The 22855-nt window shown below is 43.3% G+C and overlaps 2 protein-coding genes across 2 annotated transcripts; one reads left to right on the top strand and one right to left on the bottom strand.

Moving 5' to 3' along the window:
* Nucleotides 1–22855, top strand: LOC310795352 (cytochrome P450 2K1-like; the record flags this gene model as incomplete). The annotated part of the gene is made up of 9 exons (XM_083657391.1): nucleotides 1–207; nucleotides 3352–3517; nucleotides 3666–3815; nucleotides 20168–20328; nucleotides 20484–20663; nucleotides 21129–21270; nucleotides 21519–21703; nucleotides 22448–22589; nucleotides 22668–22855. 9 exons carry the CDS (start codon nucleotides 1–3, stop codon nucleotides 22853–22855), a joined length of 1521 nt encoding a protein of 506 aa, XP_083513517.1.
* Nucleotides 11009–16679, bottom strand: LOC310791396 (uncharacterized protein; the record flags this gene model as incomplete). The annotated part of the gene is made up of 7 exons (XM_083653092.1): nucleotides 11009–11957; nucleotides 12715–12811; nucleotides 13216–13299; nucleotides 13797–13876; nucleotides 15045–15066; nucleotides 15771–15806; nucleotides 16664–16679. The coding sequence occupies 7 exons, from the start codon at nucleotides 16677–16679 to the stop codon at nucleotides 11918–11920; spliced, it is 375 nt and encodes a 124-aa protein (XP_083509218.1). The 3' UTR covers nucleotides 11009–11917.

Consider the following 22855-nt stretch of genomic DNA (forward strand, 5'->3'; position numbering starts at 1 on the left):
ATGGACATTTTGGATCTCCTTCTCCAGTCCTGCAGTTCAGTGTCTGGCCTCTTGGGTGCTGCGGTGTTGCTGCTGGCCCTCTACCTCCTCTCCTCCAGCTTCAGCCCCCAGGACAGAGGCAAGGAGCCCCCAGGACCCAAACCTCTTCCCATGCTTGGTAACCTGCTGCAGCTGGATCTCAAGAGACCCTACCACACACTTTGGGAGGTAAGAGACCCTACCACACACTCTGGGAGGCAAGACCTAGCACACACTCTGGAGGTAAGACCTACCAGTACCACACACTGGGAGGTAAGACCTACCACACATTCCGGCAGGTAAGGCCTACCACACACTCTGGAAGGTAAGACCTACCACACACTCTGGGAGGTAAGACCTACCAGTACCACACAGTCTGGGAGGTAAGACCTACCACACACTCTGGGAGGTAAGACCTACCAGTACCACACACTGGGAGGTAAGACCTACCACACATTCCGGCAGGTAAGGCCTACCACACACTCTGGAAGGTAAGACCTACCACACACTCTGGGAGGTAAGACCTACCACACACTCTGGGAGGTAAGACCTACCACACACTCTGGGAGGTAAAGCCTACCACACACTCTGGAGGTAAGACCTACCACACACTCTGGGAGGTAAGGCCTACCACACACTCTGGGAGGCAAGGCCTACCACACACTCTGGAGGTAAGACCTACCACACACTCTGCTACCACACACTCTGGGAAGTAAGACCTACCACACACTCTGGAGGTAAGACCTACCACACACTCTGCTACCACACACTCTGGGAGGTAAGACCTATCACTCTGGAGGTAAGACCTACCACACACTCTGCTACCACACACTCTGGGAAGTAAGACCTACCACACACTCTGGAGGTAAGACCTACCACACACTCTGCTACCACACACTCTGGGAAATAAGACCTACCACACACTCTGGGAGGTAAGACCTACCACACACTGGGAGGGAAAAACTACCACACACTCTGGGAGGTAATTAAGACCTATCACACACTCTTGGAGGTAAGACCTACCACACACTCTGGAGGTAAGACCTACCGCACAGTCTGGGAGGTAAGACCTATCCCACACTCTGCTACCACACACTCTGGGAGGTAATTAAGACCTATCACACACTCTTGGAGGTAAGCCCTATCACACACTCTTGGAGGTAAGACCTACCACACACTCTGGGAGGTAATTAAGACCTATCACACACTCTTGGCAGTAAGACCTACCACACACTCTGGGAGGTAAGACCTATCACACACTCTTGGAGGTAAGACCTACCACACACTCTGGGAGGCAATTAAGACCTATCACACACTCTTGGAGGTAAGACCTACCACACACTCTGGGAGGTAAGACCTACTACACACTGGGAGGTAAGACCTACTACACACTCTGGGAGGTAAGACCTACCACACACCCTGGGAGGTAAAAACTACCACACACTCTGGGAGGTAAGACCTACCACACACTCTGGGAGGTAAGACCTACCACGCACTCTGGGAGGTAAGACCTACCACACACTCTGGGAGGTAAGACCTACCACACACTCTGGGAGGTAAGACCTATCACATACTCTGGGAGGTAAGACCTACCACACACTGGGAGGGAAAACTACCACACACTCTGGGAGGTAAGACCTACCACACACTCTGGGAGGTAAGACCTACTACACACTCTGGGAGGTAAGACCTACCACACACTCTGGGAGGTAAGACCTACTACACACTCTGGGAGGTAAGACCTACCACACCTACAGTTTGCTTGCTACATAATATACAGTATGGCTACACTGTACACTGTTTTCTTCTTAGTTTTGTGTTGTGTGGTTGTTCTCAACACGTCTTTCTTGGGAGCAAGATTATTATCAATCTGAAACCCTGTCCCATGAGGCTCCAGCCCGTTCTCACTCCGACGGCATCAAATGCCGCTGCTTTGTTGTGCACCTTGTGTTTTGGATGTTGACGAGCATGGTACCCGTGTGGGTGTGCTGTGCTCGGCAACATCCCACACACAAGGTGCGCGGCAAAGCAGCGGGATTTGACATCGTCGGAGTGAGAGAGCGGGTTGAAGGCTCAACTGTTTTGAGTGTATGTTATATACAGTATCATAATGGTGGTCTCGACCTAGTTTCAAGATGAAGACCAGACACGCTGCCTCGCACCACGCGCAATCCTAGTGACCTCACCTCACCTCATGTAATCCTAGTGTGACGAGCACAAGTGTAATCCCAGTGACGCACTTGCCTATATGACGCCGATAATGTCGTCAGTGCCGAGGCTATGACGTAGCAGTATTTATAGCCATGCTCTGTGGGTCATCGTTCTCTTTCCCTGATCTTCTGGTCGCTGCTGTACCCGAGCTGATCGCATCCCATTCTCTGAAAGCTGGGTTTATGCGGGGGGTTTATGCAAAGGGGGGGGGTTTTGGCAAAAAGGGGGGTTTTCTTTCTCAATGCTAGGGGAGTTAATGCTAGGGGGGATTGTCGTAAGTCACTGTGGCGTCGCGCCGAAGCTCACCGGATTGGTCGATCACCCAGCGCCCGCTGTAGCGCTGCGGCCACGCCCGGGGGGCTTCGTAAGTCGCGGCCGCCAAGCCACCCGGTCGGCGACAAGCGTCGCAGACCGGTTGGCAGTTTAAATTAGTGCCTACGGTAGTAAGTGGCGATTTTAAAGCACTAATTCAGATCCCAGCACCTCCAAAGCGTAAGTCGCGAAGGCGGGCTAAATCAGCGCGCCGAATTATGCCGGATTGGTCGATCACCCAGCGCCCGCTGTAGCGCTGCGGCCACGCCCGGTCGGTGATTATCGTAAGTCGCTGTGGCGGCGCGCCGAAGCTCGCCGGATTGGTCGATCACCCAGCGCCCGCTGTAGCGCTGCGGCCACGCCCGGGGGGCTTCGTAAGTCGCAGCCGCCAAGCCAACCGGTCGGTGACAAGCGTTGCAGACCGGTTGGCAGTTTTGGGGGGGGTTTATGCAAAGGGCTGAAAGCCGGGGTTGTCTTTCTCAATGCTAGGGGGGTTTTGGCTAAAAGGGGGGTTTTCTTTCTTAACACACACCGGATTGGTCGATCACCCAGCGCCCGCTGTAGCGCTGCGGCCACGCCCGGTCGGTGATTTCGTAAGCCGCTGTGGGGTTTTCCTAATGCTGAGTCAGCGCGCCGAACTATGCCGGATTGGTCGATCACCCAGCGTCCGCCGTAGCGCTGCGGTCATAATGTGCCCTGGTGTTATAGATCATATATTATAATGTGCCCTGGTGTTATATATCATAATATCATTATAATGTGCCCTGGTGTTATATATCATAATATCATTATAATGTGCCCTGGTTTTAGCTTTCCAAGAAATATGGCTCAGTGTTCACAGTCTATTTTGGACCCAAGAAAGTGGTGGTCCTGGCAGGATACAAGACAGTCAAGGAGGCTCTGGTCAACCGTGCTGAAGAGTTTGGAGAAAGAGCAATAATCCCAATAATACATGAAAACAATAAAGGAGGACATGGTAAGGAAGAAAAAAGACAGATACTTTTTGTGTCAGTTGCATATTTTCTCAATCTACAGCATTGAAAAACACGTTTTGTTGAAATACTTTTATTTAGTCATTTTATTTACAGTATTGATTTTGTTGTTGTTGAAATACTTTTATTTAGGCATTTTATTTGCCAATGGGGATTCGTGGAAAGAAATGAGGAGATTTGCCTTGACTAACCTGAGAGACTTTGGCATGGGCAAGAAGGCAAGTGAGGAGAAAATCATTGAGGAAAGTCTCAAGCTCATTGAAGTGTTTGAGAAATTGAAAGGTAACCCTCTTAATTTAAACTTGCAATAAGCCATTTCAGACCCCGTAAGCAATCCTGAAACGAATGTGTGCTATGTGGAGGTTTGACATGTAATGGTATTTAACAAATAGCACATAGGCCAGCTGTGTTGTTGTTTTCACCTTGTGTGTACATGTGTGTGTGTCATGGCAAAATGTGATCCTGGAGACCTATTGTAGCGGCAACTACCACAGAAGCTGTTTTGAGTACTTTGCCAGGTGTTTATATGTGTTTATATATGTTAGCCTACTAGTGCAGTGCTCGTTCCCCTCCTTCCCCTCCCTCCCCTGCACTCCGGCAGGTTCACAGCAATGCAATCCCCAGGTTTTGAAGTTGATCGGACGAACGTTCTCGAGACACGGGCGCCGGAGGCGGGAGGGGGGGGGGGGGGGGGGGGGTTGGGGCAAGGGGACATTTTCCCCCCCTGAATTTGAGAGAGAGTGGGGGAAAGAAGAGGAGAATCGGCAGCGAGCAACTCAATCCCCCGTCCCCCGGCTACTACAGGAAATGCTGTTTATTTGCATTCAACACAATGACCACACACAGCATCTCAGACTTCACTTAGACATCACTTAACTGCACACCAGACTTATCCATGGTGCCAATATTATTTTTTTTTATTAACATGTCGACACATAACTTTGCAGATAACTAACATCATGCATATAGAACAAGAAGTCATTTTAACCTCCAAAACACATTGACAAACAATTGACAAAAAAATCTACGAACAAAACATACTACCCCAGGGCATGCTGGGAACTCTGCCCACTTTCCTCTTCCACAGGTTCAATTTCCCAGAAAGCTTTGAGGGGCCTAACTTTTAACACTCTGTTTTACAATTAAATTATCAGGCTAAAGTGTTAGATAGAAATCATATTTATTTTTTAACACAACATGCAATTCTGGAATATTTGAATATTGGACAAAATGAAATGAAATGTAAACCATAAGAGAAACACACATACAGTGATGGGGGCTATAAATACCCCTCGCAAATATAGCGTGATAGTGAAGTGGGAAGTTAGAAGAAGCAGCAGCAGCACCACCACCACCACCACCCCCGTCTTCCACAACAACTTTTGTATTTATTTTTCATTGTTACAATGCCACACCCTTACTGCACCCACTAATGCACTTTAGGATGGCTTGAATGTGTTGTCATTCGCTGCTGCTATAATGGTATAGTATAGGCTAGGCTTAGTTTGATTTTATTTTTGTGTTGAGATGACAAGTTTTGCACTGTGTTTCAGAGTGATAATAATAATAATAATAAGTTCAGTGTTTCTGCCTGTGTTGCTATCTGTTGTAGTGTAATTGTAAAACGACCTAAAGGGAGAGCAGGTCACCAAGTGAGTCAGAAAAGGGGAAAATACTGAATAATGACATCACTACAGTGTAATCCTTATGTTAATTTAAAATGAGATATTCCTCTAAATATGGCTAAAAAATCATCCAAACGTCCAAAGAAATGCAAAAAAAAATGTCGGTGAGGTATATTTTAGTCATATCAATTGCTATTGCTAATGCATTGTTAAATGCTATTTCACTATTAAAACGAATTAGTTTGCTGAGACAGCATAGGTTAGTTGAGGGTTAGAGGATGCCTGGAGCCCACAGGCATAGAAGACAGAATCTACACAAGTTGGACTACACACTAGGGTCATAAAGGTTAGACATTTGGATTTTATCTGGAGTCACACACAGAGCAGCCAGCACACACTCAATTGTGTATGGTCAACAAGGTCAACAGGGCGTACCATAAGCCTCTTCTAAACATGAAGTCTGGATCATGTCCGGCTAGCCAGAGCAGGATATTTTCCGGTTTTACCTTTCTAGACATGAGGAGTCTGTGTTTAGAAACAGCTGGAAATGGTCCGTATTCTCTCTGCCAGTGGGCGGGGGGAGGAGGTGCGGTAGTGTGTATCGATAACAAGAAATGTCATATGGAAACAGTCTCAGAAGAGACTAAGGCCATGTCCACACAGAGACGGAAGCAATCTTTTTTTTCCGTTTAAGAAAAGTTTTCCATGAACACGGAATCGTTTCAAGAAATGTGTGTATCCACATGAAACCCCTGAATACCACTGAAACCGCTGTAGTATATATGCCAGGCCGGGGTAAATGGCGCTGTAACGTCACAGTCAAGTCAAGTCAAGTTTATTTATATAGCCCTAATTCACAAGCATGTCTCAGAGGGCTTCACAGAAAGTATGTCTAGCTGATTCTAGCTAACACAACAGTAACAAGAATATACAGAATAAAGATAACATTTGAACAATTGATAATATAGAAAATATAGAAATGAAGAGAGAGCAGAGGAGAGAGCAGGAGAAGGGGGAAGAGCAGGGGGAATGTGAGAGAGTGATGGGGTGGGGAGGGAATGGGAGATGTTGGAGGGTATAGGAGGTGGGGAAGGAGCAAGAGGAGAGAGCAGGAGAGGGGAAGGGGGGGGGTGTGGGGAGAAGAGAGCAGGGGGAGGGAGGAGGTGGGGAGAGAATGAGAAGTATAGACGCACATCTTGCAAACGGACATATGTCAATTTCTAAGCAACCAAACTATGCCTAATTTAATTGGCTGCAAGCCTTTAGTAGTGAGTCCTTTTGCCAAATAAGCACATGTTCACATATATAGCTTATGGGTGCCTTGCTTTAGGGAAGAGTGGGTGCCATGATTTGAATAGTGGCGAAATACTAAGAGCATGGGTGCCATGCTTTAAATAGTGGCGGAATATTGCCATGCTATGCCATGCTTTAAATAGTGGCGGAATATTGGAGGGGATAGAGTGGGTGCCATGCTTTGGAGTAAAATGTGTACTATGCTTTAGAGTAGTGGGGGAAGGGGGGAAGAGGAAGAACACCGGGAAGAGGAGAAAGCAGGAGAGTGGAGGAGGGAGGGAGAGCGGGGGGATGTGAGGGAGGAGAGGGGGGAGGTGGGGAGAAAATAGGAAATGTGGAGGAGGAGAGAACAGAGGAGGAGAGATGAGGGTGCAGGGGAGGGAGAGCCAGGGTAGAGGTAGGGTCTAGGGTTGGGGGAGGGGAGGGAGTAGGATACGGGCCCGGATTAGGGCGAGGGTGGGGAGAAATGGGAAATGTGGAGGAGGAGAGAACAGAGAAGGAGAGGTGGGAGGGTGCAGGGGAGGGAGAGCAGGGGGAATGTGAGAGGGAGGAGAGGACAGAGAGGAGGAGAGAACAGAGAAGGAGAGGTGGGAGGGTGCAGGGGAAGGAGAGCAGGGGGAATGTGAGAGAGGGGAGAGGACAGAGAGGAGGAGAGAACAGAGAAGGAGAGGTGGAAGGGTACAGGGGAGGCAGAGCAGGGGGAATGTGAGAGGGAGGAGGTGGGGAGGAAATGGGAAATGTGGAGGAGGAGGGAACAGAGAAGGAGAGATGGGAGGGTGCAGGGGAGGGAGAGCCAGGGTAGAGGTAGGGTCTAGGGTTGGGGGAGGGGAGGGGGTAGGATACGGGCCCGGATTAGGGCGAGGGTGGGGAGAAAATGGGAAATGTGGAGGAGGAGAGAACAGAGAAGGAGAGGTGGGAGGGTGCAGGGGAAGGAGAGCAGGGGGAATGTGAGAGAGGGGAGAGGACAGAGAGGAGGAGAGAACAGAGAAGGAGAGGTGGGAGGGTGCAGGGGAAGGAGAGCAGGGGGAATGTAAGAGAGGGGAGAGGACAGAGAGGAGGAGAGAACAGAGAAGGAGAGGTGGGAGGGTGCAGGGGAGGGAGAGCAGGGGGAATGTGAGAGGGAGGAGGTGGGGAGAAATTGGGAAATGTGGAGGAGGAGGGAACAGAGAAGGAGAGGTGGGAGAGTGCAGGGGAGGGAGAGCCAGGGTAGAGGTAGGGTCTAGGGTGGAGGGAGGGAGTAGGATACGGGCCCGGATTAGGGCGATGGTGGGGAGAAAATGGGAAATGTGGAGGAGGAGAGAACAGAGAAGGAGAGGTGGGAGGGTGCAGGGGAAGGAGAGCAGGGGGAATGTGAGAGAGGGGAGAGGACAGAGAGGAGGAGAGAGGCAGAGAAGGAGAGGTGGGAGGGTGCAGGGGAAGGAGAGCAGGGGGAATGTGAGAGAGGGGAGAGCAGGAAGTGGCAGGGATTCAGGAAAATAGGGGAGAAGAGGAGAAGGAGCAGAGGGGGGGAGAAGGAGGAGAGAGCAGGAGAAGGGAGGGCGGGCGGTGGGATGTGGGGGAGGAAAGAGCATGGAAAGAGAGGAGGTGGGGGGGGGAGTGGGAAATGTGGGAGAGGGGAGAACAGGAAGGGGGAAGAAGGGAAGAAGCGGGGGAAGGGGGAAAGAGAGAGGGGGGGGGAGAAGATCAGACAACTGACTACTCTAAGCATTAACCAGAGCTAACTGGGACATAGTATCTAGCTAATCTACAGCCTAATCTGGCCTATCCTACTCTGCTCTAGTCTGATCTTTGCCTGAACACTATAACAGGTCAGCCTTAGGCTGTAGCTAATCTATCGCCTACCTAAGCTGTTCTAAACCAACTGGCAGCCCTCGACCAGTGATGACACAGTGCAACCGTGTGGTCGTCAAAACTCTCACTTCACTATTCACGTTGTATTTGCGAGGGCTATATATACACCATCCCGAGTGGGTTTACATTTCATTTCATTTCATTTTGTCCAATATTAAAATATTCCAGAATTGCATGTTGTATTAAAAATCAATATTATTTCTATCTAACACGTTTAGCCTGATTTTGTTTGTGTTATTGTAAAAACTTAGCGGCCGCTAAGCCTTCTGGGAAATATCCGATGAAGGGAGGGGAGGGGTGGATGGGAAGAGTCAGCTGTGGAGCCCTGAGGATGTTGTACACGCTGTTTTCCGAGGAGCATTATATTTAGCTGCAAGAGCCCTAACAGGCTCAGTAGCTGCTGTAGCACGAACGCTAGTGATGTCCGCCATGATTGTTATTGTTGCTGGCAGAGAGAGGTGGGGCTATGGCGGCGTCATCGGTTCAGGAAAGTATGGGTAGTAAACACGGAAATGCAAGGGTGGCGTCTTCAGATTTATTCACTCTGGGACCCGGGCCCCGTTCCAATACCCATACTTCCATACTATTTAGTAGGCAAAAAAAGATTTAGTATGTCCCAATACATAGTATGTCAGATGCAGTATGCCAAGAGTACCAGGATGTTGTACTACATCAGCTCCTATTTCGGAGTATGCATCGATGCATGCTGCACCAGCCAATCTTCCCCACAATCCTTTGCGCAGCAGGAAGTTATGTCTTCTTCTTCTTCTTCTAATGTTTTATGGTGGTTGGCAAACAACTTTTTGTGCATTACCGCCACCTACTGGAGTTACATCGCACTGACAGAGCTGCGTGTTCATGAATGAGATAATTCACTTTAAGAAAGCCTTGAAATATGTTAAAACCAAACAAGCATGGTGTGTACCAAAACATGCATATCTTGATTCCTGTTTAGAACTCTGACTTAATGTTTTTGCTTTATTTATTTTATTTTGTTTATTTGATTGTCTGTTCCAATTTTGTAAATGTTTAGTCTGAATTTTTAGTATAATGTACTGTTTGTTACTGCCAGACTTTGTTTATTAAAAAAAAAAAAAACTCAAATGTGGCGCTGCGGACGTCGGCGGAAGTGAGCAAGAGGTTGGAGTTCAGGAAGCTCACGTGACGACAGATGTAGTGTGTCCCAATAGTATGCATTTTGCATGCATGCTGCACACTACAATCCATACTTTGTGAGGGCAGCGGCAGTACATACTACAAGAAAGAAGTACAAGTATGGGTATTGGAACGGGGCCCTGGTTTCAAAAATTAGCTATAGCCTACTCCCAGAACGTATACTCACAGAATGCTGGTTCCGTCTGGACGAAATGTCTATACGAGAAAAAACTTTAGCGGATACACCTAAACTCGTCTCTGTGTGTACATGGCCTAACATTAGCCACAAATCTGGAGACTGCCCTTACGAAAAAGTCACATGTGGAAATCACATGTGATTTTGAAATATGTGGTTTTTGGACACACGTTTCGTGTGACTCAACCACATGTTTTAATATCACATGTGGATGTTCACATGTCAAGCCACATGTGGAAGTCACATGTGATTTTGAAATGCCACATGTGATTGACATGTGGTTTTAATTGTGTGGAATTGTGTGGAAAATCACATGTGATTATGGAATATATGTGGTTTTTGGACACATGTTTCGTGTGATTCAGACCACATGTGATTGACATGTGGTTTTAATATCACATGTGGATACTCACATGTGGAAAATCACATGTGATTTTGGAATATATGTGGTTTTTGGACACATGTTTTGTGTGATTCAGACCACATGTGATTGACATGTGGTTTTAATATCACATGTGGATATTCACATGTGGGAAATCACATGTGATTCTGGAATATATGTGGTTTTTGGACACATGTTTCGTGTGATTAAGACCACATGTGATCGACATGTGGTTTTAATATCACATGTGGGAATATTCACATGTGGATATCCACATGTGACCTTGAACCACATGTGGTTTTAGGACACGTGGTTTTGTTATTCCCTCCACATGTGAATATTCCCACGATATTAAAACCAAATGTGATTCAATATGTTGTGGACCACATGTGGTTTTGGCACACGTTTTGGTTTTTCACATGTGATTCAACATGTGGTTGAAATGTTTAATTTCCATGTCCAACAACCACATGTGGTTCAAGATCACATGTGGGAATATTCACATGTGGTTGAAACACATGAACCTTCCAACATGTGATCTTGAACCACATGTGATTGTTGGGACATGTGTTACATGCCAATTGGAATAACATGTGAAAAACCAAAACACATTTCTCCAAAACCACATGTGGAAAACATAGAATCACACATGGTTTCAACATTACATGTGGGAATATTCCCATGTGGATGGAATAACATGAACAACAAATTCACATGTCCTAAGATCACATGTGGGAACATTCACATGTATTAGTAGACAACCACATGTGAATGATCCCTTCTTTGACACATTTTCCACATAATTTCAGATTACCGGTACATACAATTTGACACATACCAGTAGGTTATTTGCAACACACAACACATGTACAAGAATAAAATTATCTTATTTATTAACAAAACTTCACCTTTTGATAACTGCATTTATCATACATCTCTAGAAAAGGGAGTGATTGACAGATCGCATGTGATCACGGAACAATTGCAGGTGAAGCTGCAGCTCTGATGGATGAAAAATAAAGATGGCAACAGCCACCACTTCAACTCCAAACGGGAGACCAAAATCAAAGGGAGTGATTGACAGATTGCATGTACAGTGATCATGGAACAATTGCAGGTGAAGCTGCAGCTCTGATGGATGAAAAATAAAGATGGCAACAGCCACTTTTTGGGGAGTTTAGCTCGATTGCCATTTTGTCCCCACTTACCCTAAATATACACTGTCTTTACGGTCACTCTCGATGCAGTATGGAGAGAGGGGTCATATTTAGCGATACAACAGTGGAGGCGGCACTACCGTTCAAAGGCAACAAAACACAGCGCCTAAAGCTCTATGCACATGTGTACATGTTGTGACTAGTTTATTCACCATGCTATGAAATAATAATCCATAGTTGCATGAAACATTATTTCCATAGTAAATCCATACCGGGTCACTTCCTTGTTTGTCTGTGGACAGCGCTTCCACGCATGCGTTATTTGCACATGCGCTGTACACCCGGCAGCGATGTTTACTAAATATTTATTTACCTCAAAAAATTGTTTTTCTGCATTTTGGATTAGTACCCGAGTCACAAGATGTACATAGAGCTTTTTGGCACTTTGTTTTGTTGCCTTTGAACGGCAGTACCGTTCTATCGCTAAATATGACCCCTCTCTCCATACTGCATCGAGAGTGACTGTAAAGACAGTGTATATTGGGGGGATATGGCAATCGAGCTAAACTCCCCAAAAAGTGGCCTATCCCTTTGTAATAACTATGCTAGGGTGTCATGTGAGCTTCTTGTGAGCCTTCAGAACTTGGGGCTGTCATGTCCCTTTCAGGGACAGCTTCCTGTGAGACTTCAGAACTTGGGGGTGTCATGTCCCTTTCAGGAACACCTTATCTGCCGCTGACAAGTCTTCTGATCTTGTTGGTTCCCCTGTGAAAATTTAAATATCATTAGAATAGCCCTGTGAAAATTTTAATATCATTAGAATAATCAAGGCAATTTCACAAACATACTGGGGTATTACAACCAAAACTAGGCAAACCTAGTGTAGTCCGGCTGTGAACTGAAACATTTGATTCAGGACTTTATATTCACAAATGGTCCCATAACTTACACAAAATCTATGATGCATAGAGCAACATTCTCAGAATTTTGGGCAACACCCTATGCCCTAAAACAGATGCTGTAAAATGTGCCATGGATAATGGATGGAGATGCAATAAATCCAACAGAAAATGCTACAACAGAATCTGTGCCCCTACGCCCCGACTACAATTACAGCTCTATTATGAAACGAATACAACCCTAACACTGCAGGGGAAAAAAGAGCGATACAGGCAGAGAGATACACCAGATATCAGACCAGAACACTAATTGAGCACAGATCGGCTCTTCTCCTTTCAGAGAGAGCCTGGAGATGCAAGGTTAGCCTTCTTCTAATGGCTTTTCGGCAGAGAGGATGATGCCTTGTGGCACATCCCCTCCACCCCTTCATGCTCAGAACGCCCACGAGTTTAGCCTCAGGCAGGAAAATGTTTATCACATCACTGATGACATCACAATCGTGACAGACACCGCCAATTTTAATTAAGATATATCAATATAATATAAGCATGAATTAAGGTCAGGTTACATTCTATACGTTTTACACCCACTTTCAGTGATAGAGAAAACTAGAGAAACTTACTGTTCTTTGTCGCACTGCCTCACATCCTTCAACTTCTGGGCCATGCACTGTCTGATTAGAACCTCACTGGTGTTTGGGAACACAGCTTGCACTTGGTCTGTTGGAACAACAACAAAATACAAATTTACTTCAAGGTAAATTAAATTAAATAACTTAAGTTAACAAACAAAACAAAAAGACAGACCTCTTGACCAGAATATTTATTTTACACTATATTTTAGGCACTGTGTTTTGTTGACTTTGAGCCGCGATCCGCTTGGTCCTGTTTTAGTGCTGTCCATTTAACTACTGCACACCCCGACCCTCCAAACTGCACGGACAGTTGCTGTGAAGACGTGTATATCGATGTTTATTGGGGGCGATATGGAAAATTCGCTAAACTCCCCAAAAAGTGGCCTATCCATTTAAGTTTTTCAACTTATATCATCAAATGATGGTACTAACATGCATTGTCTGTGATCAGATTGCAATCCGATAGTGTGCTTGAAAACATTAGCATACCGTTGTTACAGAGATCACGGGTCCCAGGCTGCTCCGCCGTTTCATGGGGAAGGGGTGGGGTGGTGCTGGTGGAGGCAGCAGTGGCTTCAGGAGACGACAGGAGAGACAGAGGCAGAGGGAAAGACAGTAGAGAGGCAGAGAAGGAGACAGGGATAGAGGTAATTATCACCTGACACTAACATGCATTTTTTTTCTGAGATCAGACTGCAGCGCATCAGAGTCAAAGTAGCAAAAAATAAATATAAAAAAATATAAAAAATAAATAGATAAATGTATTTATTCCAAATCTATTTTTTTGACTAAATAATATTATATAGTATTTGTGTATTTAAATTAATATCCTTGCTTCTTTGTATACCACTATGCTGAGAACATCTGCACTATATTTGCAGAGCCTATTTGAATGTTGTTGTTTTTTAGTCACATTTGCAGGGTTCTCATACCTCCTAAAAATCAAATTCAAAGACTTTGCAAGGAATTTCCAGACCCAATTCTCTTAAATTTGAGGGCCGGGCAGAACTTTCAAAATAATGTAATGAGAACCATGTGCTGATTTTGTAAGGACTAAATAAGGACCCTACCGTTGTTGGGAGAGGGGACAGGGTCCCAGTCCGCTCCGGCACTTCGTGTGTGGGTGGGGTGTTGGTGGAGACGGCAGTGGCTTCAGGAGACGACGGGAGACACAGGCAGAGAGAGAGAGAGGAAAGAGAGACACAGAGGAGAGAGAGAGGCAGAGACAGGGATAGAGGCCATTGACGCCTGGCGTATTTTCTGTGATCAGATTGCAATCGGATAGTGCTTGACCACATTAACCTGATTTAATTTACACCTGGTAATAATGTATCTCCAGTGTTCACATTGAAATCAGGTAAGCTCCATAGCATAGAGCAGTAGAAAAACTGCAGTGACTGTTGTTGTATGTGGATTGAGAGGATGCATTGCATGTACACTTGTGTTCAATGTGGTCACAATTAGAGATGCAACGGTATGAGTTTTTGATATTGGTATGATAACCTTGGACAAAAATACCACGGTTTCACGGTATCGCGGACCTTTATGTGTTATTGTGAAATCTGGCAACAAAAAAATAGCCTACGTAATTTTTTTTTGCGGTTGAACCAAATGCATTTTATTTTATTTAATCTAATTAACTCATGTAAAATTAAAACACACATGCTTATCTTTTGTCAAATCGGATTGGACACTGGACATAAATGATTGTTTCAATGTTAATGCGCGCACACACACACACACACACACACACACACACTTATTCGTATCCAAAAGTACTATAGGGCAAATATTAGAGATCCAGATATTTTTGAAGAAAGTTGCTGTACAGCACAGTCTATGATAGAACAGACACTGGATGCTTGTGTGTATCCATCCTCACTCTGTCTTGGGGACGTTTAGCCTACACCCTTACTTTCAAGTGGTCAAGCACTACCCGATTGCAATCTGATCACATCTGATCACAGAAAACACATGTTAATGCCAGGTGTAAATGGCCACATAGAGACAGAGGGGGATAGATATGATGGGCACCACTGCTAATTATTTAGCTAAAGCTAGCTACAGCAGGGTTCATACAGACATCACATTACAAGATTACATTTAAAGACTTTCAAGTACTCTTTCAAGCACTTGGTTTGGAAATAGGCTATTTTCAAGGTGCAGTACTTGATCCCCCCCTCAAAATCAAAGCACTTCAAGGAACCCTGTTACAGTGAATAAAACAAGTATAGCTACACATTCACTTACACTATAGGCAGCACACTGCATTAGAGGGGATTTAGAACCACAACCCTTATGATATTAACAGAACTTACCACAATGTATCCAGAGGTTGCACTGCAAGAGAAAAGGAAAATTCAATCTTTAGCAAGCTAACTTTTGACAAAGTCAGGCCTTAACAATAAAAGTAACAAACAGCACTTGCCAGATTATGTTTCCACATATTTTCCTTAGCATGGGAAGCTGCCAGCTAGCTCACGTTTTATTTTCTGTGTGCTGGAGGCATTTTCATGGCACAATTGTGTCAAACAATGCACTGTTAGCAGCATGCAATGCAGACCTTAGCTAACGTTGCACTAATAGACTACTGTTGCTCACGGAGGAAGAATAAAGCATTGTATCTATGAATGGCAGGCTTACTACATGCTGCATAGCTTACGTTAGCTAACAGCTAGCTAACAGCAATTCCCACACAACTAACATTAAGCTAACTAACGCTAGCGAACTGTGATAACAATACCATGACCTCAACCATGAGTGCTCGTCTTATTTCCTTCAAAGCCCTTCAACCAAACCATGTAACGCTAGGTTAAGCTAACGTGATAGCCTAGCTACTTCAAACCAAGTTATTCTGTGCAGCTGGGGCTAGCATGCAGTAAACGTTAGATGCCCTAAACCAAACCATAGCAGTTGTTTTTTAACATTTGGCACGCAATGCAGACAATATAACATGCGCCATGTCGCCATCCAGGCGTTGTTGCTCGCTGAGACAAGAAAACTGCATTTTAATACATGACAGGCCTGACATATGCTACTGTTACAGGTCTCGGGCTGAGATCCCATAAACAGGTAACATCCTGTAAAAACAGGAGAAGGAATGAGACACGGACAAGGTGCTATGTTTACTTGCAGCTCCGCTCATCACAATTTATTTTATATTGTGCAAAATATATCTTTTTTTCTTTCTCTTTGTATTTTGTTTCCATATTTCAATGTTACTGTAACAATTCACATTTTCATCATATCCAAAAATATCATCAAAACAGGCTATAGTCACAATCTTATTCACATTCAAAATAAACAAACATTTTCCATGTTCCATTTCCTGAGTTAAATCAGTGTACTAAGGCATGAATAAATCCTCATTCAGTCTATAAAGTTAGCTAATGTTTCATTTACCACTACATTCCCACATTAGGCTACTAAGAAATGCAGAATCTCTAGGTTTTAACCTCTCATAGTGCAAAGAAATAAACGAAATTAACAGTACTAGCAACTACACATTGCTACTATGGCTGTGCCATTTCAATGAGAACATATGAGCTGACTTACAAAAACGAACTTTTAACAGTGCTTCTAAATTCTAACTAACATCACCACATATTCACTAAAACAGTTGTGTTCCCAAAACAATAATGCTTTACCAAAAACGAAATGTGCTGGAGCTTAAAACCTAAGACCTGTTTGGCTTTTACCATGTTTAGAAAGAAACGTTTACAGCCGGCGCCATTTTGCATCACGTTACAGTACAAACAAAAACGTTTTTCTACTTGTTCACAAAACCATCTAAATGCAGTCATTACACTTGCAAAATCGATCTACTACTTAGTTTAAATGTTAAGCAACGTGTATGTGCAGTTGTACAAGTGTTAATACTTTACCAACCTGTAAAAACAGGAGAAGGAATGAGACACGGACAAGGTGCTATGTTTACTTGCAGCTCCGCTCATCACAATGAGGAAGCCAACGAGAGTCCGCTTGTAAAAACAAAGAGGGTCCGTCCGAGAAGCGCACCAAGTCACACTGCCCCCTGTTGGCAACACCGAAAACTCCAAAGTGAATTAAATCCTGTCATTTCACTAACAGGCTATAGATGACCCTTATGGCTGATTTTAGATTTTTCCCCTAACAGAAATAACATTGTACAAATAAAAATATATACACAACTACATAAATGTGACAATACATTGTGTGGGTGTCACACTACGTTAGCTAGCTAGATGCTAACGTTAGCTGTCGTCTATTCTGAGCTGACTGAGCCCATTACGTTAGCTGTCGTCTGTCTGGCCGAGTTGTTTTAACCTAAAATGAATGGCCAGTTTTGAAGAAAAACGTTACCAGTATGTAAAAATGTTTTGTCCTTACCTCAGACCTCAATGGCCTTCACTCAGCACGGGACAGCAGTGCCGTGCGACTGGTGCAACCATATATCTATGGGTGCAACTGCGGAGTGTGTTAAAAATAATTGGAGGGAAATTAACAGATACTTTTATTCTCCGTTGTCAACACTGCGCATGCGCATGGATGTTTGATCTAATACTAGAGACTTGATGAAAACCACAAATTAAAGACTGATATCCCGCTGCCACTTTACGTTGTATCCGACAATAAAAAATGGTTCAACCATAAATATGAATAAAAAACTTTATATTAGATTATCAAATTATTAATTTTCAGCTATTGGAGTGGATACAATTAAAATTGAATGAAAAGCTGCATGCTTTTGTTTTATCAGTGCACACATTAAATTCTCACATGTGGAAAATGTTATTCACATGTGAATAAAGCATAATCACATGTGCGATTGCACGTTTCACATGTGACTTTGACACATGTAAAATTATCACATGTGGAAAATGTCTTTCACATGTGAATAAATCATAATCACATGTGAGATTGCAAGTTTCACATGTGACATTGACACACATAACATTTTCACATGTGGAAAATGTCATTCACATGTGAATAAATCATAATCACATGTGAGATTGCATGTTTCACATGTGACTTTGACACACATAACATTTTCACATGTGGAAAATGTCTTTCACATGTGAATAAATCATAATCACATGTGAGATTGCATGTTTCACATGTGACTTTGACACACATTAAATTCTCACATGTGGAAAATGTTATTCACATGTGAATAAAGCATAATCACATGTGCGATTGCACGTTTCACATGTGACTTTGACACATGTAAAATTGTCACATGTGGAAAATGTCTTTCACATGTGAATAAATCATAATCACATGTGAGATTGCAAGTTTCACATGTGACATTGACACACATAACATTTTCACATGTGGAAAATGTCATTCACATGTGAATAAATCATAATCACATGTGAGATTGCATGTTTCACATGTGACTTTGACACACATAAAATTATCACATGTGGAAAATGTCTTTCACATGTGAATAAATCATAATCACATGTGAGATTGTATGTTTCACATGTGACTTTGACACACATTAAATTCTCACATGTGGACAATGTTATTCACATGTGAATAAATCATAATCACATGTCAGATTGCACGTTTCACATGTGACTTTGACACACGTAAAATTATCACATGTGGAAAATGTCTTTCACATGTGAATAAATCATAATCACATGTGAGATTGCAAGTGTCACATGTGACATTGACACACATAACATTTTCACACGTGGAAAATGTCATTCACATGTGAATAAATCATAATCACATGTGAGATTGCATGTTTCACATGTGACTTTGACACACATAAAATTATCAGATGTGGAAAATGTCTTTCACATGTAAATAAATCATAATCACACGTGAGATTGCATGTGTCACATGTGACTTTGACACACATTCAATTCTCACATGTGGAAAATGTTATTCACATGTGAATAAATCATAATCACATGTGAGATTGCACGTTTCACATGTGACTTTGACACACGTAAAATTATCACATGTGGAAAATGTTATTCACATGTGAATAAATCATAATCACATGTGAGATTGCAAGTTTCACATGTGACTTTGACACACATTATACTTTCACATGTGAACGTTTTTATTTCACATGTGAATAAAGCATAATCACATGTGAGATTGCAGGTTTCACATGTGACTTTGACACACATTATATTTTCACATGTGGAATATTTCATTTCACATGTGAGATTGCACGTTTCACATGTGAAAGTGAGTTTTCACATGTGAAATGGAAGATTTCACATGTGAATTACATGTGACTTTTTCGTAAGGGTGAGGAATGCAGATGGCAGGAAAGAGGTCATAAGGGTAGATGTTTTCCTCAGTCACAAGGTTAGTGTAAGATATATGACAGCTAGTAACAGAGTAGAGGGAGTCTCTTGCGCTTCAACCCCTCCACATAGGGAGGTCGGTGCTCTCAGAAGAGGACAAAACACTGGAAAATGTTCAATGGGCCACTTCAGTAAAGACTGAACCCAAAGAGAGGACTGGAGCACACAAAATCACTAGAAATTATTTAATGGGTACAAAGCACTGACGTTTCGACGCACACAGCGTCTTCTTCAGAGTCAAACAGTACAGGCAGAAACATTCAGCAGTTAAAAAGCCTCCAGTATGAGATGTTAATTTCTCATTGGATAGAGGAGAGTGGGAGGTGATCATTCAATCAGCCTATACAGTGACAGCACTCATATATAGAAAAAATAGAAGATGATATAGGGGAGGTGCTGTTTTAAAGCAGTATACCATCCCCAGTAATACATATTAATCCCCAGATAAACAACAATAATGAAACAACAATATAAAGAAACAACAACATACTACCTAAGAAACCAATTAGAGAAAGCATGAGAGGCTCAGTTCCTCATTAAGTCCATGTGGTTCCACAGTGTTAAGTGTGACAGCTAGTATAGACATCTGTGCAAGTGACTGGTGGGAAAGAATGTGAGAAAGGTAATTAGCTTGCACTATTTTGGGTATAAAGGAGAGAGGATCCTCTCCTTCCTCAGAGTTCCATTCGGCCAGGACTCTCCATGGCGCTGCAGGGCCATGTTATGATATCAGGCTTGTTCATTCAAATACAATATATTTTGTTAGATTATAAGTTTTGTCTCAGTGCTTCTTTGATCATCTCCTCTTTCACCTGTTGATAAGATACTTCACCGGCCACCGGAAGGGCGCCGGCAACAGTCCCTTCCTGCTTTTGCCCCCCTAATTACAAACTCGTTCCGGCGCCACTGTCTCGAGATAATCTGCTTTTTGTGTTGCCAATATGTATGCTATGTCGAATTGCAAGAGCAAAACAGAGCGAGACACAGAGCAAAACAGAGCGCTTCTGGTGTGAATGGCAAGGCTCCTGCTCGATGCTTTAAGTTAAGCTTTTTGGCATAATTAATTACCTATCTGAAGACAAAAACCTCTTCTTTTCTTTCCTTGTGTTTTCTTGTCTTTTTTTTAACAGGCAAAGCTTTTGATACTACCCAATCAGTCAACTATGCAGTCTCCAATATTATCTGCTCCATTGTCTATGGCAGCAGGTTTGAATATGATAACCAAGAGTTCACAACGATGGTAGATCGAGTTAATCAGAACATTCGACTTGCGGGGTCTCCCTCAATACAGGTACCCCTTACTGTAACATTTTACTGAAAATACTGACAATTTTAATAAATATATACTGCAGTAGGACAAACAGCAGACATTATAGCAGAAAACAAACATGTTCTAACTGGTCAAATTGTCATGTAGGCTAATTATATTTATTTCTTGGTTAACAGGTGTATAACACGTTTCCATGGCTGGGCAAATGGTTTGGTAACAGGAAGCGACTCCAGAATTCTGCTGATGCCAATAAGACCAGGATGACAGAGTGGATCAGAGGTTTACAAGAGACTCTGAATCCACAGATGTGCAGAGGCTTTGTGGACTCTTTTCTGGTCCGCAAGCAGAGTCTGGAGGTATGAAAACATAGAACTTGTCAGAATTCAATTGATTCTGGCTCATTATTTGATCATCATTTTTTTTTTAATGGTGATTAAAAATAAAATATTGAAAATAATATTTAAGAAGGCAATGATTATGGATTGCTAATGATTTTGCAATGTCTTTTTGATTTAAAGGCCCCATATAATTCACTTTTCAAATGTGCAATGTCTCAAGATAATAAAAAAAAATCAGCTTTTCTGAGAAATGTAGTTTTGCTCATAGAATAAGGGATCTTTAATTGCCCACCAATCAGGAAACGGTGACTATTGTGTAGAGTTTGTAAGAACTTCATATTCATTCATAGTTTTGGTGCCAGGCTTTGTCTACCCAATGAGCTATGCAGGACCACAAATCTCTCAGAAATGTAACAGATGAAGGGATTGCATTGGATTTTATATTTAATAACAACTACTGATACATTGTTATTGTTATTACAGGAATTTGGGAATATGAACACTCACTACCATGAAGAAAACCTTTTGATGACAGTTCTCAATCTATTCGTTGCTGGTACTGATACGACCGGAACTACACTGAGATGGGGACTTCTGCTTATGGCCAAGTATCGAAACATTCAGGGTCTGTAAACATACACAGCTTAGGTACATAATCACATACTTAGTATTTTTTACTTGCATAACACAGACACAAGGAAGTAGCATAAACACAGGTAAAAAAAAAAAAAAAAAAAATCAACCAGGTTTTTCGCTTGCATGTCATGTTTTGAACTGAAATGCCATTTGAACTAAACATGAACCAAGTTAGTCAATAGGGGCAAAGGCCAACACAATAAATGTTTTATGAATTTCTCATCTTTCATGTCCCAGACCAGGTCTATGAGGAGCTGAGCAGGGTGATAGGAAGTCGTCAGGTCCGGGTGGAGGACAGGAAGAACCTGCCCTACACTGATGCTGTCATCCATGAGACTCAGAGACTGGCCAACATTGTCCCCATGTCCCTTCCCCACCAAACCAGCCAAGATGTCACCTTTCAGGGTTACTTTATTAAGAAGGTCAGACTGAATATTCAAGAAAAAAATTAGAACAAGAATGCAGAATGCATTGAATTCATTCCAACAAAGGATAAAATATGTTTTGACATATTGTAGAATACTACTGCCCACCATATAGACAACTGTTCTATTTAATTATTCCTGACTGCCAGAGGCAGTGTTTTAACACTCGATCACATCCCTCTGGCCTCCGCGCAGGTCAAGTTGTTTATACCAACAGTCAGTCGAGGTTGGTCCCTTCTGCTTCTCGTACAATTTTGCGATTACAAGTCAGAAGTAAAACACAAAGCTGAGGCTATTTCGGGCTCGCTGCCGTTTTTTTTTTTTTTTTTTCACGTGGAGCTTCGTAGCCTGATGCGGTTGGAGCTGTGGTTTCATCTTCAAGAGGCTGCAACTTGCCGACAGCTGTCTTTTCGATTTCTTTAATTATATCCGCACCAGAGTGGTGTTTTTCCTGAAACAAATAGAACGAAAGTTACACAATGTAACTATGGTTCTATGAATTCTGGATGACTGCCAGAGTTTCTTGTCACTGAATCCTGGCGAGAAGGTTTTGAAGGGACAAACCTCAGGATGAGGCAGCTTCTGCCATTGTACGTCATTCTGGGTCACGGGTGACTCTACTCAACCTGTTTGTGCGCGAGATGGAAGTAATCCAGTGTTAAACACCGCCTCTGACAGTGATCCAGAATTCATAGAACCATAGTTACATGTGTAACTTTCATTTGTCTTCATTGTCGACAGGGGACCACAGTGTATCCTCTCTTGACATCTGTCCTGTATGATGAGACTGAATGGGAGAGCCCACACACTTTTAATCCTGGCCATTTCCTGGACAAGGATGGGACGTTTGTCAAGAGAGATGCCTTCATACCTTTTTCTGCAGGTTAGCTAGCTCAGGTATCATTTCTTAATATTAATTTACTTAATAGATGACCTGAAGCTAGTCCTTGTTCCCTCGCAGGTCGCCGGGCTTGTCTGGGAGAGAGTCTGGCCAGGATGGAGCTCTTCCTCTTCTTCACCTCTCTCCTCCAACGCTTTCGCTTCACTCCTCCACCGGGAGTCACAGAGGATGACCTGGATCTGATGCCAGCTGTTGGCTTCATCCCCAACCCTTCAGCCCATAAACTGTGCGCTGTCTGTCGCGTATGA

Source organism: Poromitra crassiceps (assembly GCF_964638095.1).
Source record: "Poromitra crassiceps genome assembly, chromosome: 2".
NCBI lineage: Eukaryota > Metazoa > Chordata > Actinopteri > Beryciformes > Melamphaidae > Poromitra > Poromitra crassiceps.